Source organism: Colias croceus, chromosome 26 (genome assembly GCF_905220415.1).
Source record: "Colias croceus chromosome 26, ilColCroc2.1".
Taxonomy (NCBI): domain Eukaryota; kingdom Metazoa; phylum Arthropoda; class Insecta; order Lepidoptera; family Pieridae; genus Colias; species Colias croceus.
In genome coordinates, this window is record NC_059562.1 from 6,008,402 (window position 1) to 6,033,958 (window position 25,557).

The 25,557-nt window shown below is 32.7% G+C and overlaps 2 protein-coding genes and 1 long non-coding RNA gene across 4 annotated transcripts in view; 2 read left to right on the top strand and 1 right to left on the bottom strand.

The window, feature by feature from the left end:
• Positions 1-23,313, bottom strand: part of LOC123703447 (protein MON2 homolog) — a 37,785-nt gene extending 14,472 nt beyond the window's left edge. Inside the window, exons 1-18 of the mRNA XM_045651441.1 lie at positions 23,113-23,313; positions 22,776-22,907; positions 21,888-22,070; positions 21,062-21,191; positions 20,686-20,786; positions 20,419-20,544; positions 20,101-20,180; positions 15,531-15,669; positions 15,048-15,162; positions 14,274-14,405; positions 9,355-9,451; positions 8,643-8,771; positions 8,331-8,413; positions 8,095-8,228; positions 7,112-7,231; positions 5,396-5,597; positions 4,289-4,422; positions 3,742-3,853 (exon numbers count right to left, since the gene is read on the bottom strand). Of these exons, the coding sequence (XP_045507397.1) occupies positions 3,742-3,853; positions 4,289-4,422; positions 5,396-5,597; positions 7,112-7,231; positions 8,095-8,228; positions 8,331-8,413; positions 8,643-8,771; positions 9,355-9,451; positions 14,274-14,405; positions 15,048-15,162; positions 15,531-15,669; positions 20,101-20,180; positions 20,419-20,544; positions 20,686-20,786; positions 21,062-21,191; positions 21,888-22,070; positions 22,776-22,907; positions 23,113-23,232 (2,269 nt within the window). The 5' untranslated portion in view covers positions 23,233-23,313. The remainder of the gene's footprint in view (positions 1-3,741; positions 3,854-4,288; positions 4,423-5,395; positions 5,598-7,111; positions 7,232-8,094; positions 8,229-8,330; positions 8,414-8,642; positions 8,772-9,354; positions 9,452-14,273; positions 14,406-15,047; positions 15,163-15,530; positions 15,670-20,100; positions 20,181-20,418; positions 20,545-20,685; positions 20,787-21,061; positions 21,192-21,887; positions 22,071-22,775; positions 22,908-23,112) is intronic.
• On the top strand, positions 17,550-18,775 carry LOC123703448. Its single transcript, XR_006752996.1, has 3 exons — positions 17,550-17,831; positions 18,155-18,239; positions 18,317-18,775. It is a non-coding gene; the product is annotated as an uncharacterized LOC123703448 (long non-coding RNA).
• A 2,013-nt stretch (positions 23,314-25,326) lies between the features above and the next one.
• LOC123703397 (serine/threonine-protein kinase WNK1-like) overlaps positions 25,327-25,557 on the top strand; it is a 44,251-nt gene continuing 44,020 nt past the window's right edge. Inside the window, exon 1 of one of the 2 annotated variants that reach the window (XM_045651326.1) lies at positions 25,327-25,387. The gene's annotated coding sequence lies outside the window, so the exon portion shown is untranslated. Of the gene's footprint in view, positions 25,480-25,557 lie in introns of both variants that reach the window. The other variant, XM_045651327.1, reaches the window with a different exon arrangement.

Consider the following 25,557-nt stretch of genomic DNA (forward strand, 5'->3'; position numbering starts at 1 on the left):
TTCAGTATTACAATTTAATTTTACAAAATATGTAAGTAACCGTACGTATATATTATCATAATATGCCAAAGAACTGTCCTGCGGTTCTCACGCGACAACCCTCCATGGGTTTTTATCTTCCATATATTCCTTAATGCTGTAATAGGCTCTCTGAACTAAGACGTTTTTTACATAATTCTTAAATTTAGCACTACTAAACTCTTTAATACTATGAGGAATTTTGTTGTAAAAAAGTATACCTTGACCCATAAATGAATTTTTAACTTTAGCTAACCGGTAAAATGGCATTTCAATTTTATTTCTGTTCCTTGTGCCATAACAGTGTCTATCTCCTACTCTTGTGTGTAAGTCTGCGTTTTTGTGTACATATAAAATATTATTAAATATATACTGTGATGGTACAGTGAGGATACCAGTATTCTTAAAGAGATCTCTTAGTGAGTCCCTAGCACGTAAATTATATATAGAGCGTATGGCTCTTTTCTGTAATATAAATATAGTTTCAATATCTGCAGCCCTGCCCCATAGAAGAATTCCATAGGACATAATGCTATGAAAGTAGCTAAAATAAACCAATCTAGCCGTGTCTACATCGGTGAGATGCCTTATTCTTCGAACTGCATATGCAGCTGAACTAAGCTTAGCAGCGGTGGCGGCAACATGGGCCCCCCATTGTAACTTCTCATCTAGTGTCAATCCAAGAAAAACAGTAGAATCCACAGGGTATAATACCTCACCGTTTAAAATAATATCCCTTTTTACCTTTTTTACATTTGGAAGGATAAATTCTACACAATTTGTTTTTTTTGCATTTAATAATAAATTATTAGCAGTGAACCAATTGGATATGCGTAAAAGAGCAGAGTTTACTTCGTCAACGTTTGAGTCATGTCTATCCACATTAAATATTAATGAGGTATCATCTGCAAACAGTACTATTTCACACATATCCTGCAAATAATAAGGTAGGTCATTAATATATACTAAGAACAAAAACGGTCCTAAGATAGATCCCTGCGGAACACCTATGTTAATCGGCGCACCGCGAGATTTCTCTCCATTAACAACAACGGTTTGTACCCTGTTCTGAAGATATGAAGCTATGAGGTCCTGAGATAAACCTTTAATACCATAAAAATTTAGTTTCCGTAATAGAGTGGTATGTTCTACACAGTCAAAAGCCTTAGAAAGGTCACAGAATATCCCTAAAGCATTCTTTGAATTTTCCCATGCTTTATATATATGTGACAAAAGAGCTATTCCAGCATCAGTAGTAGAGCGCCCCTTTGTGAAACCAAACTGTTTGGCGTGCAGTAAACCATTTGATACAAAATGACTACATAATTGGTTTAAAATTAATTTCTCGAAGACTTTGCTCAAAGTTGGTAAAATGGAAATTGGCCTATAGTTATTACAGTCTTCTTGGTCACCACTTTTAAATAAAGGAATTAATTTACTTAACTTTAATAAATCAGGGAATATACCACAGTCACAACATTGATTAAATATAAACGCTAAGTGGTTGGCAATGTTTTCTATAATATTATTTACTAAATTTACAGACATTCCCCAGAGATCACATGTTTTTTTTAAGTTTAATGTTTTAAAAGTTTTAACAATTTCCTCTGCAGTCACATGTCGCAATTCAAATAATACATTACACTCAGCAACATGGTCCCTCAAGTAGGACTCCGCAAGCGCTGATGACGAATTTAATTTTTCGGTAATACTAACAGGGACACTACTAAAAAAATCTTCAAAAGCAAGCGCAACATCAGCACTTTTGTCAATGACCCTAACAGCATTAACAAGTTTTATGGTACTATTTGATTGGCTTTTGCCCATTTCACCATTAATAATTGACCAAACCGTTTTAACTTTGTTATCAGAGTTGCGTATTTTATCTCTGACATACAAGCACTTGGCAGTGAAACAAACTTTTTTAAAAGTTTTTGAATAATTTCTAACATAACTAAGAAATGACATGTCTTTGTTATATTGCTTCATGCCATATAACTCATATAAAACGTTCCTGCATCTGTGTATACTAGGTGTTGCCCATTGGCTAAATGGTAAATCCTTGGTAATACTTAAAGATTTAACTTTAAAGATTTTTTCAAACTCATTATGAATTAAATTAAAAAGATTTGTAAACATTTCACAAGGATTATTATGAAAGGATTGATCATTCAGGCCAGGCAATTTATTATTAATATTATCTCTAAATTTATGAATGCCTTTTTTAGTTATAGGCCTAACATTAATTCTTTTAAATGTAGGTATGCAATCCCATTCAAAAACTACTTTCTGGCCACAGTGATCCGAAGTCAGTGTATTGAGAATATTTTTTTCTAAAAAGTTACAATCACAGTAAACATTATCAATACAAGTTGCAGAACTAGGTGTAATTCGTGTGGGTTCATCAAAAAGTTTATGTAAATTAAATGATTGAAATAAATTAACTATTCGTGTTGCCGTTTGTGTGTGTGAAAGTAAATCAATATTAAAGTCTCCACATACTATAACCTTCTTTTCACTTCTGCTCAAACGCTTTAATATTTCTTCCATGACTGTCTCAAACATATTATAGTCACTGGAAGGAGGCCTATAAACGCAAACAATAATGTAACGCTCAAGTTCAACACAGGACAGTTCAATGGTGCGTTCTACAGATAGACTAACAATGTCAGTTCGTTCTTTGCATTTTACACTATTGTGTACAAAAATAAGAGAACCTCCATGAATAGCATGTTTCCTAAAGTATATACTTTTTAACTCATAATTATCAACATTTATTAACAACTGACATTGTTTAAGCCAATGTTCTGTTACACAAAAAACTTTAATACTATAATGATTTAAGAATAATTCTATTTCTAATAATTTGCTAGCCAAAATATATAATATAGCTTAAATATATAATATTGTATATAGTCACTTCCAAGAATGAAGTGATACGTCGTAGCTTTGTTGTGGGCAAAAATTTACAAATTTACAAATTGGGAGTCAAAATGTATTCCCTAATCAGGACACAGGAACTTTTTACACGCAAAATTAGGCACCATTCCAAACAAAAGTATAATTTTCCTGCTCTAAGCGTCAAATATTCACAAACGATAATTCCAAATAAGCGCACACCAATCAATATATTTGTATTACAGATATCAATACCGCTCATAACTCCGAGGGAATCGGCCACAGGAACTTGCTGACCTGAAACCAGTGTATACTGCAACCAAATATAACGACTGATGCTTTGTGACTGATGATGGAGATAGTCAAGGCATTTTTTAATCAGTCGGTTAATAGATTACACACTTAATTCCCAAGATATGTAGATCATCAAGACACATATTATGTAATTATATAAAGGTATATTATTTGTCAGAAAATTTCGGGTTGCTTAACATGTATAGGTTGTATGATTTCTTATTATTCGAACAAGTATCAGCATCGTTTTACGACGTTTACCATACTTTAAGAACATAAAATTGTTAGAAACAAAATACAATAACAATAATTAGATAACCAGGTTTAGATTGATAGCTTTTACATATTTCTATGTTATTCACATTTTTATCTAACAATCGATGCAAGTATTTATTATCAACGCAAAAAATATTCAGTGAACAAAACAAATTGACACCCCAATCCTTCATAGCATTCAATGTAAGTTGAATTGAAAAATAACAATGGAAACAAATAATTATAAAAATAGTTTAAATTAAAAAATTTTCTTACCAGGTAGATCAGCCATGACCGCAGAGGTGCTCATCACAGCGTTGGCATCAGCACTCGCTCGACTTGCCTTCATGCTGCCGCCTGTAGATGGCTTTAATCCTAAGATCCACACCTGTTAAAATGATGAAAAATTGCAAAATTATTTATACCTATATATTAAATTATCTTTAGATACAAGTCTGATTACAAGTTAGTGCTCTTCGTTTTCTTTCACCCATAGTTAGGATTTCCTATAACGAAGTATTCGATTCACAATACATTTTTTACTATAGGAACTGATATTATAATAAAACAAATTTTTGGTTGCTTTGGATTCCTACTAGCATAATTTCAGAAACAAAAGAAATTATCAGTCTGTATCCTTTTTAAATCACTAAATATCCTAAATCCGAAAATCTCTTTAAGCTTCTTGTCCACATGTCCATAACAAGACATCCTTTTTTTAACAAGACTTTATCTTTAACCAGAAGACCTTCCATCATTAACTAGACAAAATATCCCAATATTATGTCCATAACAAGACATCCCGGGCACCAAACCCACTGACCAAATGCTGTAGTGTAGTGAGCACGGGCAGCCAGGCCTGCTGCAGCGTGTCCCCGTCACGGCGGGCCGCGGCTAATAACGCACGCATGGCTGTCACGTGACGTGACGTCACCATCACGAACGATTGCTGTTGACCTGGATACATAAATAATCTTTACTGTATACGTAGATGAAATTGACATAAAGACATTAAAGAAGTTATGGTATGAATGAATTCACTGAATGTGGAAATAATAAAAAATAAAATTTTTATTTAAAGGTGTAAAGTACTCCAAAATTAATAATGCGCATGCAGATTTTCGCTAATTATCGTATTTCCAGAAACACCCTAATCACCCCGAATCATTGAATCGTAAGTGCCCTAAACAATGCACTTGCATCTTGCACCTTGTTGGGAAGAAATAGGAGTCAATTCAGAGTCATACACAATTAAAAACAATTCAGGCGATAGATGACGGTAGCCTGTCAGTCAAAAAATTAAAAAATCCGTCAGTCGTCTTTATTGTTTATGTAGTTGTTTATGTTTATGTAGTATGTTGAACTGTAAAAGCATTTATTTGTTTGATTTAACGTCAATATTGACTTATGTAGCTGTAAAACGTTTGAAATATTTTTCAGAATCCCATGATTCTAAGTTCACATTCAAATGTTCTAATTGTTTTTGTTGTATTTATGTGAAACATCAGCAGGGACACGTAAAACTGATTTCTAGCGCGTAGCTACGCTACTTGATGGTATATATGTCGGAGAATTTAAATAACTCTCCATAATTCATTATAATTAGGTAGATATGTGAAATAATATTAAATAATGACTCAGTGCGCACACCTTGCGCGGTCGATGGTAGTACCGAGACTATATCATCGAGCTACTGACTCAAGGAATATAAACCATAGCATGGCCCGCAACCCCATGCATTTCATATCAATTCAATATTGCCATTATGTTGTACACCATAGAGTACATTATAATAGGAAGGTATAGCCACATAACAACTACTCTGTTATTATTCTCTCACATATATATATAGTGTTTTTACCAAATTCGTCGTTCACAATAAGTTTCACATCTGCCTCACATTGCTATTAATTCATTTATCCGTTATTACCTGGTGGCTGCGCACACGGCAGCGGCGTGCCGACCCACACGACATGATGCCGCAGGTCTGCAGGCGGGGCGGGGGCCCGGGCAGCGGGCCAGGGGCAGGCCAGCGCAGCCAGCGCACCCAGCACGGGCACGCAGTACTGCGCGGGCAGCGCACACCGGCATAGTGCGCCTACGCACGCGTCACGCGCGTTCGTCACGCCCACCTAAGAAAAAAGACCAAGTTACTTCCAGTTAATGCTATAAAGGCCAAAAACCAGAGTGGTATCCACTACCGCCGGGGTCAATCTCTTACATAGTATATTATAAAGACTCTACCGCTCTAGTTTGAATAGGCCTTAAAACTAAATTTGCGAGCAGAAAAGACCATTGATACCAACCGAGTTACTACCAGTTAATACTATCAAACTAAATTTGTGAACAAAAAAGATCAACCGTCTTACGACGATGCGACCAAACTGGGTTTGTAAGCTAGATGATATTTCATCAAGGAATGTGTTAAAAATATTATATACAGAAATTATAGTTACTATAGTAGAGCCATTTTTATAAGTAACATTTGACAGTTCAACAAAATTCAACAACGTAACCTAGTAACGACGACATAGAATAACATGATATTTCGTTTTGTTAGAACTGCACATTTGCTTAACTTTTTTCAATTATGATTACATATTTATAATAATAATGACCGATACAAGTAATTTTAGGATTTGATTTTACTGATAAACCATTCTAAACATAATAAACAATTTCTGGTTCAAAGAACTGACGTCGCTACAATTTTGTGTCAATAAACCTTTTTTCTTTTTAAATACCAGAGACGTTACTCTAAAAATCGAAATCTGACATCTAGAATCGAATGCATTGATTACTTGGGAATAAAAATTATCATAAATTATTGACATGTGTTTCAAGTTCGATTGACAAATGTTTCAAGTCCGTATCGATTAATTTACTTTAATCGATGTTTTTAAGCAGGTTACCACCCTATGAAGATAAAATTGATAGACGTCAAATGTTGCCTATTAAATTGGCTCGACTATACCTTGTGATCAAACTATATGTTGGGAGCATAATAACGAATCGGGTTATTAACAAATGTGTTAAATGGTATTGGACCAAAATGAGAGCCTTGAAGGACACTCGGAACTTCTACATAATAGAGGGAAAACAATATACAACAGAATAAAAATCTCGCTCAATCAATTAAAATATTACTTGATAAAGCCTTTGTAAGAATTTATTTTAAATACTATATATAAGCAACATTTTTAAGTAATATTTTATGTGAAACCTTGTGAAACGCTGTACGACAAGTGATAACTGCGTTAAAAACAACCGACTTCAAACTTGCACTAGCAACATTTACAAATACAGACAAAAATGCTCATAAAATAAAAACTACTGGGCCTATCCGAATAAAATTTTTACGGGACCAATTCGACACCATCCCGCATAGAACAAACAAGAATCACGTAAATCGGTTCAGAAACCTCGGAGTAATCGGTGTACATACATAAAAAAAAACATACCAGCCGAATTGATAACCTCCTCCTTTTTTTTGAAGTCGGTTAAAAATCGAACATTATTTTTTTTAGAACAGAGAGAACTAGAACATTACAACAATCTAGGAAACTAATGTCTCTCACAAATTTCAATAAATATTTTCGAAATATATAGTTTATACATTTATATTACAAAATAAATAACTACATACCTTCCCACTGACTCTAGCAAGAGTCTGTATGGCACGCAGAATATTTTCTAGTTCACCAATACTCGCTTCAGCGAGTACGGACAAACCCCACACTAGACCGCACCAGGATGACTTTATTAACTGGAATTATATTTTATTATTTACTATTTATGTTAAACATTAAGAATGTGTAAACTACGAACACACAATTTCTACAGAAGTCAAGATATTTTATTTAGCTGGGAAAAATCAGTAAACCGATAACCTAAAAATTAAATGTAAGTTAAAACTTAAAAGTACCTACTGTCTATGTGATCAAATTATTGATTAATATTTAATACTATTACTTTTCGACACTTCGCAACCAAAAAAAACATGGGAATCATTATATGGAGCTTTTTAACAAATAGAGACCTATTCCTTTCCAAATCAGACAACAGAAGTGGTTTATTGTTATCTATTATCTTTTTTAAGCTTTAATTGAAGTGAAACTTCTTTATCGGGGTTGGAAAAAAATTTAGTGTAACATTTTTTCGTTACGCGTGACCTTATTCTTATCCCTACTACGCGTGATTCGACGTATTTCTGTATAGTTGCTTAAATTATTTTTTGAAAAATAAGGTTATAAAGAAGTTTCACTTCTTACCTGTGTACACCAATACACGCACACATTTATATTATAGACTAGGTTTCCGCCCGCGGCTTCGCCCGCGTAGTCAAAGAAAAATCCATATAGTTCCCGTTCCGGTGGGATTTCCGGGATTGCGTCATTTTCCCGGGAAAAAAAGTAGCCTATGTCCTTTCTCGGGTATCAAAATATCTCCATACCAAATTTCATGAAAATTGGTTCAGTAGTTTAGGCGTGATTGAGTAACAGACAGACAGACAGACAGAGTTACTTTCGCATTTATAATATTAGTATGGATTTTTTTCTACTAGGTATATATATTTTTTTTATTTCATTGCTGTAAAACTATCCTGTAATCAATGTATTTAAATAAAACCTGCAAACTGAGCTGTCTCTCTTTCTCTTCTGCCTCATTGTCTATTTTCTTAACAAGATTTGAATTCTGATCGGCTTTAACATCGTGACCGTTGTTAGTTATGTCTTCACTTGTTGTCTTGTTTTGGTCTGATTCTGAAAGCGTTCAATTAAATTAAATAATAAAAAATGTTCTTAAATTTATGTTATGTTTTTAATATACATTATCAGATAAAATACATTTTTCTTCTTTTTTACCTTTATCAGTGATAGTTTTGGTGTTAGCGTTAACTTCCTTTTCGTCGTTGTCATTTTGCGTATCGTCGTACAGTTCTTGCAATCTAAAATGAATTTTATTCTAGGTAAAATTACTTTATTTGTCTAAGATACTCCTTAATTATACATATGATAATTATTGTAATTAGAAAAGTATATATTATTTATCTGTCTAGCGCCAAGAGTACCATGAATGTCAAGCTAAATTATTATAAAGGAGAAAAAACAGTTTGAAATAGTATACGCTGGTATTTTAGGCTAGTATTTTTTTTCTAGATATATTTGCATACATACCTATAATAATCATCCCCCTCCACGCTTATAGCAATGGATCGTATGATCTCAATGAGGCACGCGTACGCGACAGAAATACCGTAACCCTCTTGTATGGTCGGCGCTTCTGTGCGATCCAGCATTTCTATACTGTTAAAATAATTATATTTTTTAATGAGCATTGAATTGAAATCAAACATTAAGGATTTTTTTCATATCATTAAATTATAACAAAAAAAACTAAACCAAACTCAAAAAACTACTGGGCCTATCCGAATAAAATTTTTATGGGACCAATTCGACACCATCCCGCATCGAACAAAAAAAGAATCACGTAAATCGGTTCAGAAACCTCGGAATAATCGGTGTACATACATAAAAAAAAACATACCGGCCGAATTGATAACCTCCTCCTTTTTTTGAAGTCGGTTAAAGAAAACATTTCGTGGATTTTTTTATAAAATACATGCAAATGTATAGAATGACTGATATTACAAGATTTTGTAACTAATTATCATAAGTAAAGTTAATGATACGAGTATTTTTACGTATTAAATACTAATTTTAATTTTATAACACCACTAGGTTTCCGCCCGCAGCTTCACCCGCGCAGTCAAAGAAAAACCTGTAGAGTTCCCGTTCCCGTGGGATTTCCGGGATTGCGTCATTTTCCCGGGAAAAAGTAGCCTATGTCCTTTCTCGGGTATCAAAATACGTTGTGTTATGTACTTACTAGACAGATTTCGCAGTTCCCGGCTCGAAGGTGACACACAACGGAAGCCACACCCCCTTCCAATAGAAACCAGCTTGTTGAGGGACTGCGGTTGAACCTGTTATATACGAGAGAGGTTACGTCATAAAACAATTTCAAGCTGTCCTGAGATTATATTCGTCGATCATCAATGCATTTTATAAACAAAGTATTACCGCGTTTGTCTGTCTGTTCAGGACTAACTAATAAACTAAAAATAAACTAATAAACAATAACCTCCTCCTTTTTTTTGAAGTCGGTTAACTATACACATTTTCATTGTATTTGCAACCATACAAAGCATTCATAGGGATTGTTAAGATGTACATTTTATTATTTCTACTTAATATTTTCTAAATTGTTACAACTGTGACCGTTTGTTCTAGAAATTTATGATGTACTAAACCTACTTTGCTTCTATCACTAACGATCTATAGTTTTAAACTTGCTTTTCGCATGTTGAGTTTACCTGTAAGTGTTTTTTTACATTGACCTTTAGTGGAGCGCCGTAAGGTTTATACCTCGGAATCCAGGGCCAGTCAATGAATCTTACTATAAACCTTGAAAATATGTTTTTAATAGTATATAGAAAAATGTTAAAAAAAAATTTTTTCGCGCTCTCAATTTTTTAAAAATTATTATAAACAATTATTAATTTTTTGGAGTTTTCATTGATTTATATTAGTCAAAACTCAAAAGTCATATTTTAAAAAGAACAATTACTATTACAAACTTGAAAACTTGATCTTGGATCTGTAGGGACCGCAGATATACCGATGAAGGTCGGGTTGGAGAATAGAGGGGATAACAGCAGCTGTTCGGTATTGTTCATGGCGGGCCCTCACAGGATAGTACACGTTGTAACTTGCTAGACTTAATACGTAGCTGTTGTTTTCGTTCCGAAAAATATTTATTTCAGACTAGATTTCCGCCCGCGGCTTCGCCCGCGTTTGCAAAGGAAAACCCGCATAGTTCCCGTTTCCGTGGGATTTCCGGGATAAAAACTATCCTATGTGCTAATCCAAGTTACCCTCTATATGTGTGCTAAATTTCATTGTAATCGGTTCAGTAGTTTTTACATGAAAGAGTAACAAACATCCATATATCCATACTTACAAACTTTCGCCTTTATAATATATATTAAGATATTTGTTTATTAAAAATTAATGTTTATAATTACTGAACATTACTGAGTTTTAAAAACTTTGAAAATAGGGGCATAAATTGTAAGTATTTGTTTTTCATTTATATTATGCATATATGCATATAAAAATATAAGTTTGATATGTGAAGACAAAAGTGAATATTGTCGCAATATTTATAAAAGAATTGTAGGCGTGTTAGATATTTTAGTAGCTCAGGGATCTAAATAGGCTAAATATCACGCGGATTGTTACATGCGTTTAAAAACAACGCTAAAACAGACTCAGAGGGAGAAAAAAATTCATCCAGTAACAATGCAAGTAGATGCAGCAATGGAGCAGATTTTCAAATAAGTATATATTGAACTATTGAAGAAAATAATGATTGTCAATTTTCACTCGCAGAATTAAAAACAACCTACAATCTAAGTATATCAACGAGATCGACGACGACGACAATAATGTACAATGATGTAACAATGTGTTTAGTTAATGATAATTTTTTTTTGTAACTTATTTTTTACGATAATCTAATAAATTAACATTGAAGTTACTCTGCACATATAATTTATTACAAATAAAATTAAATTTTTCACTATAAACACTTTTTCCCCCTTCCGCCTCTCATTTTTCAGTAAATTGTTGTTAAAAATTGTTGTAAATCGAGATCGGTCAAATTTTTTTTTTTAACTTTTTTATTTGAGGTTTTAATAATGCAGTCTCATATTTGATATACAGATTCATTGACTGGCCCTGGGTTCCGAGGTTTGACCATTTTTATGCCTTACGGCACTCTACTACTTATAATTTTGCATGTGAATTTTCATAATTTATCTGTAATGTAAACAAACGACCTACCAAAGACCAAAAAAAATAAATAAAATAAAATCTAGTTGGCCATGACTATGCATATGACAATAATACAATGTTATTTAAAGTAATATTATTGATAGAAGGCTTCCATTTATTGTACAACTCTGTGTCTACATGGGACATTGTGTATGATGGCAGTGAACGTGATGAAAGCAGTAAAATCAATGTATTTATATTGTACGACTAGCTGTGCTCCGCGGTTTTACCCGCAGTACTCCGCTCTTGTTGGTCTTAGCGTGATTATATATAGCCTATAGCCTTTCTCGATAAATGGGCTATATAGCACCGAAATAATTTTTCAAATCGGACCAGTAGTTCCCGAGATTAGCGCGTTCAAACAAACAAACTCTTCAGCTTTATAATATTAGTATAGATTACTTGTTCGAACATTTGTTATCCAAGGTATATGGTTCAACGAATTTTTAAACAAGTAAATCTCATTTGTAACTGCCTATAACTATTGCTTGCTTATCGAATTAGATATCGAATTCATATTTACCATGACATTATAACATTAATATAACATCGTATCATAGTAATAATAATTAATCTTTTTCAATATAATACTTTTCCATACTTTTATGTTATCATCATTGGCGTACAACTACCCTCACAATCACGCTAAAATTTCTTCCCAAGTGAAACTTTACATACACGTTTATTAAGCAGTTTTCTAATGAGCGTATACAATTGACTTTGAACATTACTTCCACCATATAATAATATAATAAGGTGTAAATTTGCATGTCACATTCGTAGTTCAAAACTATTTATAAAACAACGCAATACAGAACGTAAATGTGAATATAGCTTATCTTTCTTACACAACAAACTATATTCATACGTAGCGTATCTTCTTACTGACTGCATGACTTGCAATAAAAGTATTTTTATTTTTGTGCTAAATTAAAACAATGCTATTGGACGCGAAAAATCTTCGCATTAATTTTTTTTAATTAATTTATCCAGGTATATACTCTCATCGGAAAGGCGAAATACGGTATCACTATACACGGTGCACACGCCGCTTCACGCCCGGCACGTGCTCGGGGCCCATACAACCTGTGTGGACTTTTGTGTTTTCCTTGCAGAATTGCACGTGGGTATTGTTTTTTTACTATTTGAATGATGTTTACAATAAGGGAGATGTTGAATTCGTAGCTTTTATTTTTGTTTTATTTTTTAATCAATCTTAAATAGGGATACGAACGGATTTTTACGTTATAAGACACCTAAGTTCGTTCTCGTTAGCCAATACTGATACCATACTGTTAAACGTATTCATTTTTATTTAGGTCCTTTGAACTGCTATCCAGCATAGAACATAAATATATTGTGCAATTGTTTCTTTCGGGTTATTTAAAACAATTTGACGATATGATAATGTTATACAAAATAGTTTTTGCGCAGTTCGTTGATTACAGAAGGAATTTACAGTTACCCTAAACACTGAACATACCAACTTCCTGATCACATTATAAAAATAAATAAAATTTATTATAATTTCTAGCGAACGCCTTGGATGTCCCCGAGAGCCTAGATCCAACAGATTTCTTTCCTTTGCACGCTGTAGACGGCGCTGCCAGAGTTTAATAGATCTCTACACTCATATCATAGCAAGTGACACCAATGCAAGTCAAAATTTGCGAAACGATACACAGAGTAAGTTTTTCTGAGTAACTTAGTAGTAAGTTGCACGTCTGCTCATTCTTTAGAGAAAAAATATGTATCTACATTTGTATTTTATTAAGTCAATAGTTTTGATTTTATTCTTTCTTACTTACAGCAATTAAAATGGCAATTTTTAGGACTTCAAATATAGCAGTGGATTTTTCTATGAACTATTGTAAAGCTTTTACCTTTTGCAAAGTATTGAATTGAACACAAAAATAAAAATACCGCTCATTATCGTCTTATATTTTAAAACAAATTAGGGCTGATTTTTTAATCCTTGGATAAAACTTATTCGTTGAATAACGTATTAAACTACCATTTCAAAAATGTATTCTAATTACCTGCATTTGGCAGTGTACAGGTGACATTTTAATATTATCGTGTAATACTTTATTGGACGGATATGTTTTATCCAAGGATTGAAAAATCAGCCCTTAATCAAATACAAATTTTCTAGGAAATGAAAGCAGACGATTCGACATTGATACACTTCCAATAGATATTGAGAATTACGATGATTCCCATGAATTACACGAAAGCGAAGACCAAAATAATGAAGAATTTCATTCTTCCGAAGATTTGGAAAATAATGAACCATATTTATCTGGTGTTGAATATGATCACTATGAAAATGCAGATGATGAAAATACTTTAGAAGATGAAATGTTAAAATTAGAGTAAATGGTTATTAAGTTCATAAAAACACGTCATGTGAGATTTGATAATGTTGAAAATAAACATTTGAGATATTTTTGGTGTATTTAAATAAGTTAACCACTTGCAAGAAAGAAAAGACTATGTAAAATAGTTTTTCAGTGTGTTAACAGATCTATGGATACATTCTTAACACTTACTACTTACACCCCGAAAACTTTTTTCTACCATACGTGGAAGGAAATATTTGGTGACTAGCTTTTCGCCTGCGGCTTCGCCCGCGTTTTCAAAGAAAAACCCGCATAGTTCCCGTTCCCGTGGGATTTCCTGGATAAAACCTAGCCTATATTACTCGTGGATAATGTAGCTTTCGAATGGTGAAAGAATTTTTTAAAACGGTCCAGTAGTTTATGAGCCTATTCATTACAATCAAACAAACAAACAAAGTTTTCCTCTTTATAATATTAGTGTAGATAAATAGGAAAGTCACAATTTTCAATACCTTTATCCGACCCAGTAAACTTCTTATTTAAAAAAAAAATATTAAAATATACATACCAGGTTGCGTATTAACATTGGCGGCTACAAAAAGACTTTGCACATATGCACCCAGCGCGTTCACTATGTCTTGGAATATGTTAGTTGCGTGCGGCCTCATGTCGTAACATTCGCAGAATGACTTCAAAAGATCTAAAATAAAAAGGTAAAATAAATCAGACAAGATATTGCAATATTACAAAACAAGTTGTACTTAACTATGTAGATAACTTACCTATATACAGGATGAAATTTTGTAATGTCATCTGGAGGTGAAATACTCTTTTTAATGTAGATAGAAATTTTTACTCAAAAGGAAATTCTATTATTTTTTAAAAGAATGGAAACTGAATTCAAATATGGCGATTTCTTTCAAATGAAAGATGTCATCACTTCCAAGTTTCCAAGTGTGTTTTGTGTATTTCTATTAAACTGTAAACATACTTATCTAATATATATTATAAAGGCGAAAGTTTGTATGGATGTATGGATGTATGGATGTTTGTTACTCTTTCACGTAAAAACTACTGAACCGATTACAATGAAATTTAGCACACATATAGAGGGTAACTTGGATTAACACATAGGATAGTTTTTATCCCGGAAATCCCACGGGAACGGGAACTATGCGGGTTTTCCTTTGCAAACGCGGGCGAAGCCGCGGGCGGAAATCTAGTGAAAGATATCATCACTTCCAAGTTTCCAAGTGTGTTTTGTGTATTTCTATTAAACTGTAAACATACTTATTTTTCCATATTTAGAAACTACACTTAAAAATAACCATAATTTACTTACCAGGTTGAATAGTCATTTTATGCAAAACTTCCAGCGCGAGTGCCCGCTGCCATAACGGTTTGTCGGGATCCAGAAACTTTATAGTCAGTGATAAGAATATTTCACACTCTGTCACCTAAAAACAATACAAACTTTATAATAACAACTAAAATATATAGATTAAAATATTCGACCTCGAAGGACCAAACCGACGTTTTTTAATTATTGTGACTTGTTTACGTTGTATTAATAGTATTTATTTATTTCTATCTATTAAAGCAAATAGCAAAACACTATTAGTTACCTATTAAAATATTTTTTTTTTCATTTAAGTATTTGTTTATTATTTAATTGCTATGAAAAGAAAATTTCTCATTTTCTTTAAAATTAAATGTTTATCAAAATATAACTTTTTCTAACAATAAATCTCTCTATTCTTATTTTCACTTCTCACACAACCCTATGAAAAAAATCCCCACCCAAACAACTTATACACATGCTCACCAACAAATCGTGATACTTGTGCAGTATGATAGACACGAGCCGCAGCAGGCGCATGGTGACGGGGAAGTGGGGACGGTCGGGCGCGGGCGGGCTCCCCCCCACCGCGCCCCCGGGGATGTGGGGGGCGGTGAATGCTGCCCTGGAGTGGGAAATACATAATTATAATGAGATCCAACGTTGATGACTTTTATAAGTCAGCTACATGTCAAACCTATACTAATATTATAAAGCTGAAGAGTTTGTTTGTTTGTTAATTTGAACGCGCTAATCTCAGGAACCACTGGTCCGATTGGAAAAATTCTTAAGGTGTTAGATAGCCCATTCATCGAGGAAGGGTATATATCATCATGCTAAGACCAACAAGAGCGGAGCTACGCAGGTGAAACCACGGAGTGCAGCTACTTTTCATATGTCAGTTACGAGTGAAATGTAATTGGAATAAAAATAGTTAAAAAAACTAAAACAACACGCTTTAATAAGGATAAACTCATAAATTATTGTATTGTCACCGATCCTTGATAAGTGTAGAAAGTTTATATTAAGGTGAATGTTCCGACCGTCCCTCCATACATTTTTGCACACGACTAAACACTTAACACAGACACTCTTTCTTTAAAACTAATCATTTTATCACTTCTATACAATGAAATGTGTCCGCGATCGACCTTTTTAATCAATAAATTACATTATTTACTTAGAAAAACAACAGTGAAATACCGGCAAAATTCGACACTTCTACAGTAGTGTGCGTGACTTTTGACAAGCAAACACTGACCTCTATAACTATACCAAGCAAACTAAAGGCGATGTTTAAGCATTGACGCGCTAGATGTCGTTTGTCGTGTGCGCTCGTTATCATAAAATTCTAATAAATGAAAGTTCTAACTGCATTGAGTAATTTCATTTCCAATCTTTCAAAAAAATAATAATAAAATAAAACTATTGACCTTACAAATCTGTGTGTGTTTTTTTTTGTAAACAATTTTATTACTCATTATTGTTGTGTGGCAACTCGTAGCGTGGTCAGGTCTGTATTGTACACTGAAGGTCAATGGCAAGGTCAATGGTATTGTAGGTACTTTTGATCGGCTCCTTCGTCGACGGCTCGTAAAATTAAATTCTTGATTTCATTGTCACGCGCTATGATTTGCGCGCGGAATTTCTTGTGTTGTGAATTTATTTTTGTATGCTGTGCATTTTAATTGATTCAAATTGCAATAATTCTCTAGTAAGCATTTGAGACTACATTGTAATTTATCGTAGATTTAGTGATGTAAATAAATAAATAAAATAAAATAAATAAATAGTAATTAATTATTCTAATAACGCAATTATATTTTCGGTGCGATTAAAAACAACAAATTTTCTGAAATATCACCACATTGCTAATCACATCAATCATACACATGTACCTATGACGAAAGTGATTAGTATAAATAAATAAATAAATCATTTAATTGCACCATTATATGTTACATAAATATAATTACCCAGGCTCCTAATATTGTATTGTGGCTAACATTGACTCATCTCTGAAACCAGCGATAAATCAGTGTATCAACATTACGATATATTATACAATTATTATAAATCGGTAAACTACCAAAGTAGTCACAAACTTGGAAATATTGGCAAAATATGCTTTTCCGAATTTTCAGACAGACATACAATATTATTAGATTGTTTTATCAAGGTAGGTATACCTACCTACTTTACTATATATATTAGTTATTACTTGCTCAGTGGTATAGGTACCTACTCTCTACTCGTACTCCGTTCACGTCGCGCGTCGTCGAAAACTTATGGTGCGTTCAGAAACAAACATAATTCAGTTACTTACAATCCTTTTTTTGTTCCGTAATCGCATAATCTAATACGATTTTTTTTATTCGTCGGCCATTTATACCAGGTACATAAAGATAACATTGAAATATAAAGGTAAGTAAATTTTACTGTAATATTTTATTTTTCTAGATCTTATTTCAGAACGCAACTCAATCATAAAGGATTCTGACTAGATATTTAGGTATATTTCTTCAATTCACTTGCGAATTGCGATCTTTCAATACATGGTTGTGACTTACGATATTATTACATTTTATTCAAATACTGAGTGTCTAAAAGTAAGCATTCTTTCGTTCTTCATTTGTTTTTCATTTGTTTTCAGATTTAGATTACGTCTAAAATGTCTGTTCGAACAAGCAAGGCGTCGTACAGGCAAAGTCGTGTGAAAGTTTGGCGTACTGAAGAAACGAAGAAGAAGCCAGTGAATGAAGAAATCGTCATAGATAACTCTATAATGTATGTATCAATTATGCATGGTTTATTGTTGCTCATAAAAGGAACACTACATGTATAATCCCCGCAAATTGCTAATGCGCCTGGCCGCCATTTTTATGACGGGTCGGAGTGTAGCCTTGGGGGCGCTAGGGATCTGGACTTAAACGAATTTTGAAATTTTTTTTTTTCTATTTTTTATGGTTTTATCGGCAATAATAGGCTAAAATAAACCCTTTTTATTCTTTGTATTTTTTCTCTAAGGTTGATAGTTTTCGAGAAACTAACTTAAAAAGATCTGAATAAAAAATATTATATTGATATAATAAATTATATTATTATTCCAGTGAAAAATGCTCCTGCAACATCAATTGAAAATTCAAGCAAAGAATAGAAGGTGATTTTTATTTTGAGCAAATTTGGAGATTGATGGTACTACCATTTTGAAGTGAATGCCAAACAGTATTTGTCAAAAAGTAACAAATATATTTAGTATGTTTTCTTTGCAGCACCAGTGTAGCAGTGGTTTCAAGACAGGAAGTTTCAAGGCAGAGAGTGAAATCACAAGTCAAACGATTTTTGTTCTAATTGTATTTTGGTTGTAGTTTGTATAGAATCTACATAACCACTGTATATTTCTTTTTATTTTGTATTTACTGTAAAACCAGAAGGTGAAAAATACTTCATTAGGCAAACATGCTTACTAGCAAAAAGCAAAATCATATGTTACTATGTTTTAGTAAAAGCTTTTGAGTGCGTCGAAATCGGAAATATGTTTTCACCTTCCTTCTTATTATCACATAATAAATAATGTTTTAGATTTGTTGTTGTATCTTGTTTATGAGTGTTGGTTATGAAATGTTACTGAAATAATTTACTTATCATTAGTGTTATTAGTTTTGAGTGAATAGGCATGGATCGGTATATTCTTCTTCAAATACATGTTTTGATAAAAAAAAAACAATAGTGTAATGCTTGTGTAATGTAATAAAATAAAACTGCTTTTTATTGTAATCAATTTTGACATTATTTATTTCCCAAAATTACAATAAAATAGTTTACTTACCCCAACAAATATAACTTTTATTTTTATAACAATCCTACTTCCTACTAATGCGAAAGTTTGTGAGGATGTGTATGTGTGTGTTTCACGCAAATACTACTGAACCGATTACAATGAAATTGAGCACACATATAGAACGTAACTTGGACACATTGAATAGGTTTTATCCCGGAAATCCCACGGGAACGGGAACTATGCGGGTTTTTTTTAAATGCGGGCGGAAAGCTAATCGTTCATAATATAAACCGTAGCAGGTGGCGTTTTTAAGTTTTGTCTACCCATACAGAAAAATGGAAAACTTGTTTTAGATTCACGCCACCTAGAGTTAAATCTTTATCATTTTTGTATACGTCTGTGTTTCACGATTCACGCCATCTAGAGTTAAATCTTTATCATTTTTGTATACGTCTGTGTTTCACGATTCACGCCATCTAGAGTTAAATCTTTATCATTTTTGTATACGTCTGTGTGTGTAAACGACCCTGTATGCAATGACAGATGTTATAACGCAATTTTTTACCGAATTGGGTGGATTTTAAGGCAATGATATGACATATTTCAATAAAATATAATATTCAGTAACCGCCCTGACTATTCCTACGACTTAAAGGTTTTCCAATTACGCAAAAACTCAAATAAACTAGAAATGTAGAATTCAGCGCCATCTAGCGGGACATTGGCTGGGAACAGACCGTAGCATCCACCTTAAATCAATCTCGATCGAATTTTTTCTATTCTTTATAAATTTATATTTATAAAGCATTTGAATGCCATAAAAACCAAAAAATATAAATTAAATCAATCTGTTTAACGCGGGTCAACATCGAATCTAAAGGAATCACTTATATATAAACATTTGGTTGAAGCTAATAAAAGCGTGTTGAAAATACGATTTACTAACGTTTATTATCCATGTAATATTACGTCATATGCACGCTTTCGTCAATTGACTATTGCAATACAAATTCTGTCATTTTGCGTAGAAACAAAACTATGGCAGCCGCGGCGGTGCGGCAACGTCGCTTCAGACGTTCGTTATGCTTTCGTCGTGCAGCCAAAATTTTAATAAATATTTCAATTTATACCCAATAATTTAGTTTATCGTTATCTCTCTAACACAATTATTAAAATCTACCATCTTCCCGATTAATTTAAATGGAAACAAGCCTGCTTCATAAACATAAATAGACATCAAAATAATAGGGTAATTAAAAATCATATAATATTTACCTGTACTTAACATTAGGCGAGAAGAGCCTTATGATCAATGCACACACATGTTCTTTCAGCAAGAATCTAAATTCTGATATCTGGAAATAAAATATTAAAACTTTTTATCATATTTTTGCATGAAAATAACATGTTAAATATAAATTGATAATTGAGAACTGAAATATAAATCTATTATTTTGAATTACAAGTCTCAAGATAATTGTTAGTAGTATACATAAAATAGTATACTTAAAAATACTCTCTTTATTCCGCGGGTTCGTCTGTGGGAGAAACTGCCCGGCAAACTAGTAAATAAATGAATGAAAAACCTCTCACCTTAAAGAAAATAGCTGAGAAATCAGTGAGTACAGTGTCCAACAGCTCTAAGCCAAATGTTTTGGGTACGTCTGAGATGCCAACTAACCAGTGTGCAGCATCACCGTTTATTAATTGAATTATATCCTAGAATTGAGAACATTAATTACATATATAGAAAATATAGAGAAAGGAATTTAAGTACAAACACACATCTTTTTTTTATGAATAAATGCACATATTTTCCACTTGAGTTTGTAAAATCATATTATTAAAAGGTAAAAGTACCTGTAAAATTAGATAAGCATCTACAGCACAGGGTTTCAATTCCTTCGGCGCTTTTTGGTTCGTCTGAATTCGAACATCAGCTGGATTCACTTTCAGTGTACCTAAAAGAAGCATAGACAATCATTAATAAAATATGATTTTTGTCTTTTTTATATCAGAATTGTAGTATATTCCATACCAAGTTTCTGATGATATATTTGAGCAATATGAAATTTCCATTAATATGTTTGATTTCAATATAATTATTGCTGTTTGAATTTTGATTGGACACTATATAACTTATGAATGTTGTAAGAACATTATAAAAGCATAACCTTTCCAATTGAGACAAAAATAATCCACTAAACATATTCAACCCTAATACATTAACACTCACCCTCTGCCTCAGCCAGAGCCCTCTCGAACACCAAAGCAACAAGTTGCCTAACAGTTGCAGCCGCAGCATGACTAGTGCTTACATCGCGAGTTTCACTTGTCGCCACCATACGCATGCATAGCACCATTGTCTGTAGGTTATTATTAGAAAATTTGTTAAAATAGTAAAAAAACAACTGTGATATGCGATATTAGAAAAATGGACGCAACATTTTTGTATGTGTTAAAAATTTAAAATCTTTTAGTAAATGTAAGCAATTTCCTATTTTTCCCCCACTTACAAGCCAAACCTTTATTACAAGGAACATATTATAATTAGTTATGTTTAATAAAATACTAGCTTTCCACCCGCGTTTTGAAAGAAAAACCCGCATAGTTCCCGTTCCCGTGGGATTTCCGGAATGAAACCTATCCTATGTGTTAATCCAAGTTACCCTCTATATGTATGCTAAATTTCATTGTAATCGGTTCAGTAGTATTTGCGTGAAAGAGTAACAAACACACACATACACACACATACACACACATACACACACACATCCTCGCAAACTTTCGCATTTATAATATTAGTAGGACATGATTTACTCAAACTCATATCAAAAACATACATATCATCTTCAAAACTGTAAAAAGTTTATTTATTGTACTACAAGTAATATATATTGTTATCACTGTTGTAAATTGTAAAATTATGATAAATCTTCAATTATAATTACACATTACAAACATATAATTCATCTTAATACAGCGCTTACTACAAAATATTTGTATATTAAATTTAATAACTTATATTTCACTTCAAAATCAATTTAAGTTGTTTTACTTACCCTAGCCAAAGTATCGCCATGTACAAGATCAGATGTGGTCATTAACAAAGCTGCGGTTTGTAATAACTTAAGTTCAAGCATATTAGCTTGACCCAAGTTGAATAAACAGTCTACTATATGCCGAGCGCCCTTTGCATCTATGCCTTGTTGAGCTATAAGCCGCTGGATGGTGCCTAAGCAAAACTAAAACAAAAAAAATATATGTATAATTACCTTACCTAAAATCCGTTGCATAGTTTTAAAGATTTTTGCATACATAGGAATGGACGGACAGCAACTTTGTTTTATACTATGTAATAAAATATTTATTTGTAACCAAATAATGTATAGATACTTTATAAAGTATAATTAGTTAGTAAATTTTTAGTAGTAATTAGTTCTGTGGCATACTTAGAAAAGTTTTGTAATTTAAATTAAGATCAACAATAAAGGCTTTTTATTTTATTTATTTATTTATTAATGTAAATCAAATTAAAATCAAAACTAATCTAATTACATAACAGTTAAAAAGTTCATATCACAAATGTATTTCAAAATGGTCTCATCATTTATACATTTCATGTTATTTCATAGTTTTTGTTGATTTTTATTTTAAATAACTGGCTGCGGCCAGTAAACAAATTACTCTAGACTCATAGCAATTCATTTTTTTAAACAACACATATTAGGCATGTGAATTATTTTTTATTGTTTTCTTACATGACAAATGTTATTCCTATGGCTTGCCAGATGAGCCAAAACTGCATATTGTACTATGAGTAACATTCAAACACTTACCTGCTACCAAATAACAAAGAAACTTATTATGTTATGTTAATTTGATCCTTATCAAAATGCATAGCTTAGAATATTATTAAATTATTGTAATTAAATGGAATAATCATTTACCTTAATGATTTTTACATCCTTTGACTCACATCCTTGCACTAGGGGATATAAAATCTGATTAACAACGCCATATAGAGAAGCCTGTGGATTATTAGCTGCTAATGACAATTTTTCTATTGCTTCATCACATGCCTGAAAGACAAAAAATTCAATAATCATGTTCAGAAAATAAAGAAAAAACCGCATAGGTATATTTCTTAAACATAAATAACAAATAACATATTAGATAATTACAATTTTTCTCATATTCGATTATCGCTTCAGAAATACATATATATCTTCCTGAACTATGTTTCAATTATCTAGAATATGCAGAATAAAATGTATTGGTACAAACCTCCCTTATCTGAGGATGTTTTTTCTTGGTTTCCAAACTCAGGGTTTTAAAGTCGTTTTGGAGGACATCCATGAATTTCCTCGTGGAGTCATCGCCGGTAACAGCGCTAACAAATGCCATGTTTATTTATGCAAAATATAATGAATTACTTCATGTTTCACAGCAAAATTAAACAAATTATAAAATATGCCATGTATACAAATCGACATATGAAATGACAGTTCAAAAATTATATCAATATTTATTGCGTCAATGTCAAAATATTTATTATTGGAAAAAGGGCTAAGAATATTATCCATCCATTAAGAAATAAATTATTTTGGTATTTAATAAACAAATCAAAAGAAAATATTTAATTTTTTTAAGTACAAAAATAACATTCAAATTAAACGCCATTTGTAATTTCTGAACGTTACCTAAGTGTTCCCATATAAAAAATCACATAACACATCTTTTTTTTTTCCTTCTTACTGTTCTGTGTTTTTCCCATATCCAGATTAGAATAGGTACTTAACTGTGGTAAAATTGTTGATTTGAATGCAAACTTTTTCTTTATTTTCCTACTAGATCAAATTATCCTGCCCTATCCTACGCCCTGCAGTTAAAATTGTGTTATAAAGTTATAAACAATTTGTGATGTTGAATATGGAATATGGATGCATGTTTGTTACTCTTTTGCGCAGAAACAGCTGATCGTATCTTTGTTATATCTATCGCAGACTAAATTATCCGATTACCATTTCGCAAATGATACCTAATTATGGCCATGGGCGTAGCTAGCCATGGGCTCAAGGTGGGGCAACAATAAAAAATAATATGTAACTAGCAACTGTATGTACCAAGTATGTACCCAAAGTTATATCCAGGTCTTCACATGCCGGCGGCATTTCCGAAGGCATTCGCGAAGGCATTCGCGAAGGCACTCGCGAAGGCATTCGCGAAGGCAAGGCGAATAAGTGTAAAGTAAAAAGTATCAGTGAGTTGTAGAACGTGTAAAACAACAAAAGTGAAATTGGAGAAGTTAGTGGGGTAACTAATTGGGGTACTATACTCATTTTTCTTACAGTTCATGTAACATAGAAACCTCAAAGGGCTGATAGACGTACGAACTTTAAAGTCGCGGTTTTAAAGTTCGCGTACTTACTCGGCTCGCGGCGGTGACAGACGTGCGAGCCAAGGCGGGCTTCGAGTAAAATTTCAAACATGTTGGATCGTCAACGAACTTACTCGACGGTTTTTAAGTACGCGTACTTGGGGTGACACACGAGCGAAAAAGGTCGTCGAGCCACAAGTTCGCGTACTTACTCGTACGTCTGTCACCCCTTTCAGCTATTTTCTTTTTTCGTGTGTAATTCGTTATTCGAATTATTCTTATTCAAAACACCTTATTAGGTGTAATTTTTGAACAATAGTTCACCTACCACACCACGAAATAGATCCAAAAATCTTCAGCCGTTTGGTCGCTGGACGTATGACACTTGTTAGGTGTTAGTCAGTCAAAAGAGTTAGTAGGTACTTACTTCAATTTTTAGATTTGGTTAGGTATCTACCTACCTTCCAGGTTAAAGCTAGAGTGGGGCAAGTGCCCCACCCTGCCCCACCGTGGCTACGCCCATGATTAAAGCTAGTTATAATTATTTTATGTGTAATTAAACATGAGTCTACATACATCACTTTGTAGTTGTTAACATTCTTTCAAGTTTAAGACTACTCTTTGTTTTATGAACTTTGTACCTATCAAATTAAATACGAAGTGTTGTTTGTTTGTTATTGAAAAGAGAAAACACCACGGAATTTCCACTTTATCACTACATAGTTTAAAACAAAGTCGCTTTATCTATCCCTATGTCCCTTTGTATGCTTAAATCTTTAAAACTACGCAACGGATTTTGATGCGGTTTTTTTAATAGATAGAGTGATTCAAGGGGAAGGTTTTAGTAATTTATTAGGTTTTAGACAAAGCGGGCGAAGTCGCGGGCCGTAAGCTAGTGGATTGAAAAAAAAAACAATTTGCATAGCGATTTTTATTGTGATAGTTTTATGAAATTAAGAATAAATTAATATATTTTAAATTATTCTGTCGATACAGAATAATATTGAATATTTTCATTATTAGGAAAAAATATTAAAAATTGATGAGTGAAAGTCGTAATTTTATTTTATATTTTCTGTAGTGACGTCTGACCTACTTTGACGGTATTTTTTTCAAATAATGCAACACCGGTTTACTGATTGTGCAGAAGAAAAAACAATGGTGTGATTCCAGATTTTATTTGTAAGTATTTATAGAATCCAATATTAATCCGGTAGAAATAACATTTGTGAGTCAATTAAAAGAGAAGCTCGACCGTCGATGTGGATTTCGAGGTATAAAACTTGTACTTTATTAAAAATATTCAACTTGTGTTCTTGACGTACTGTCAATGCAATTTTTACTCTATTTAT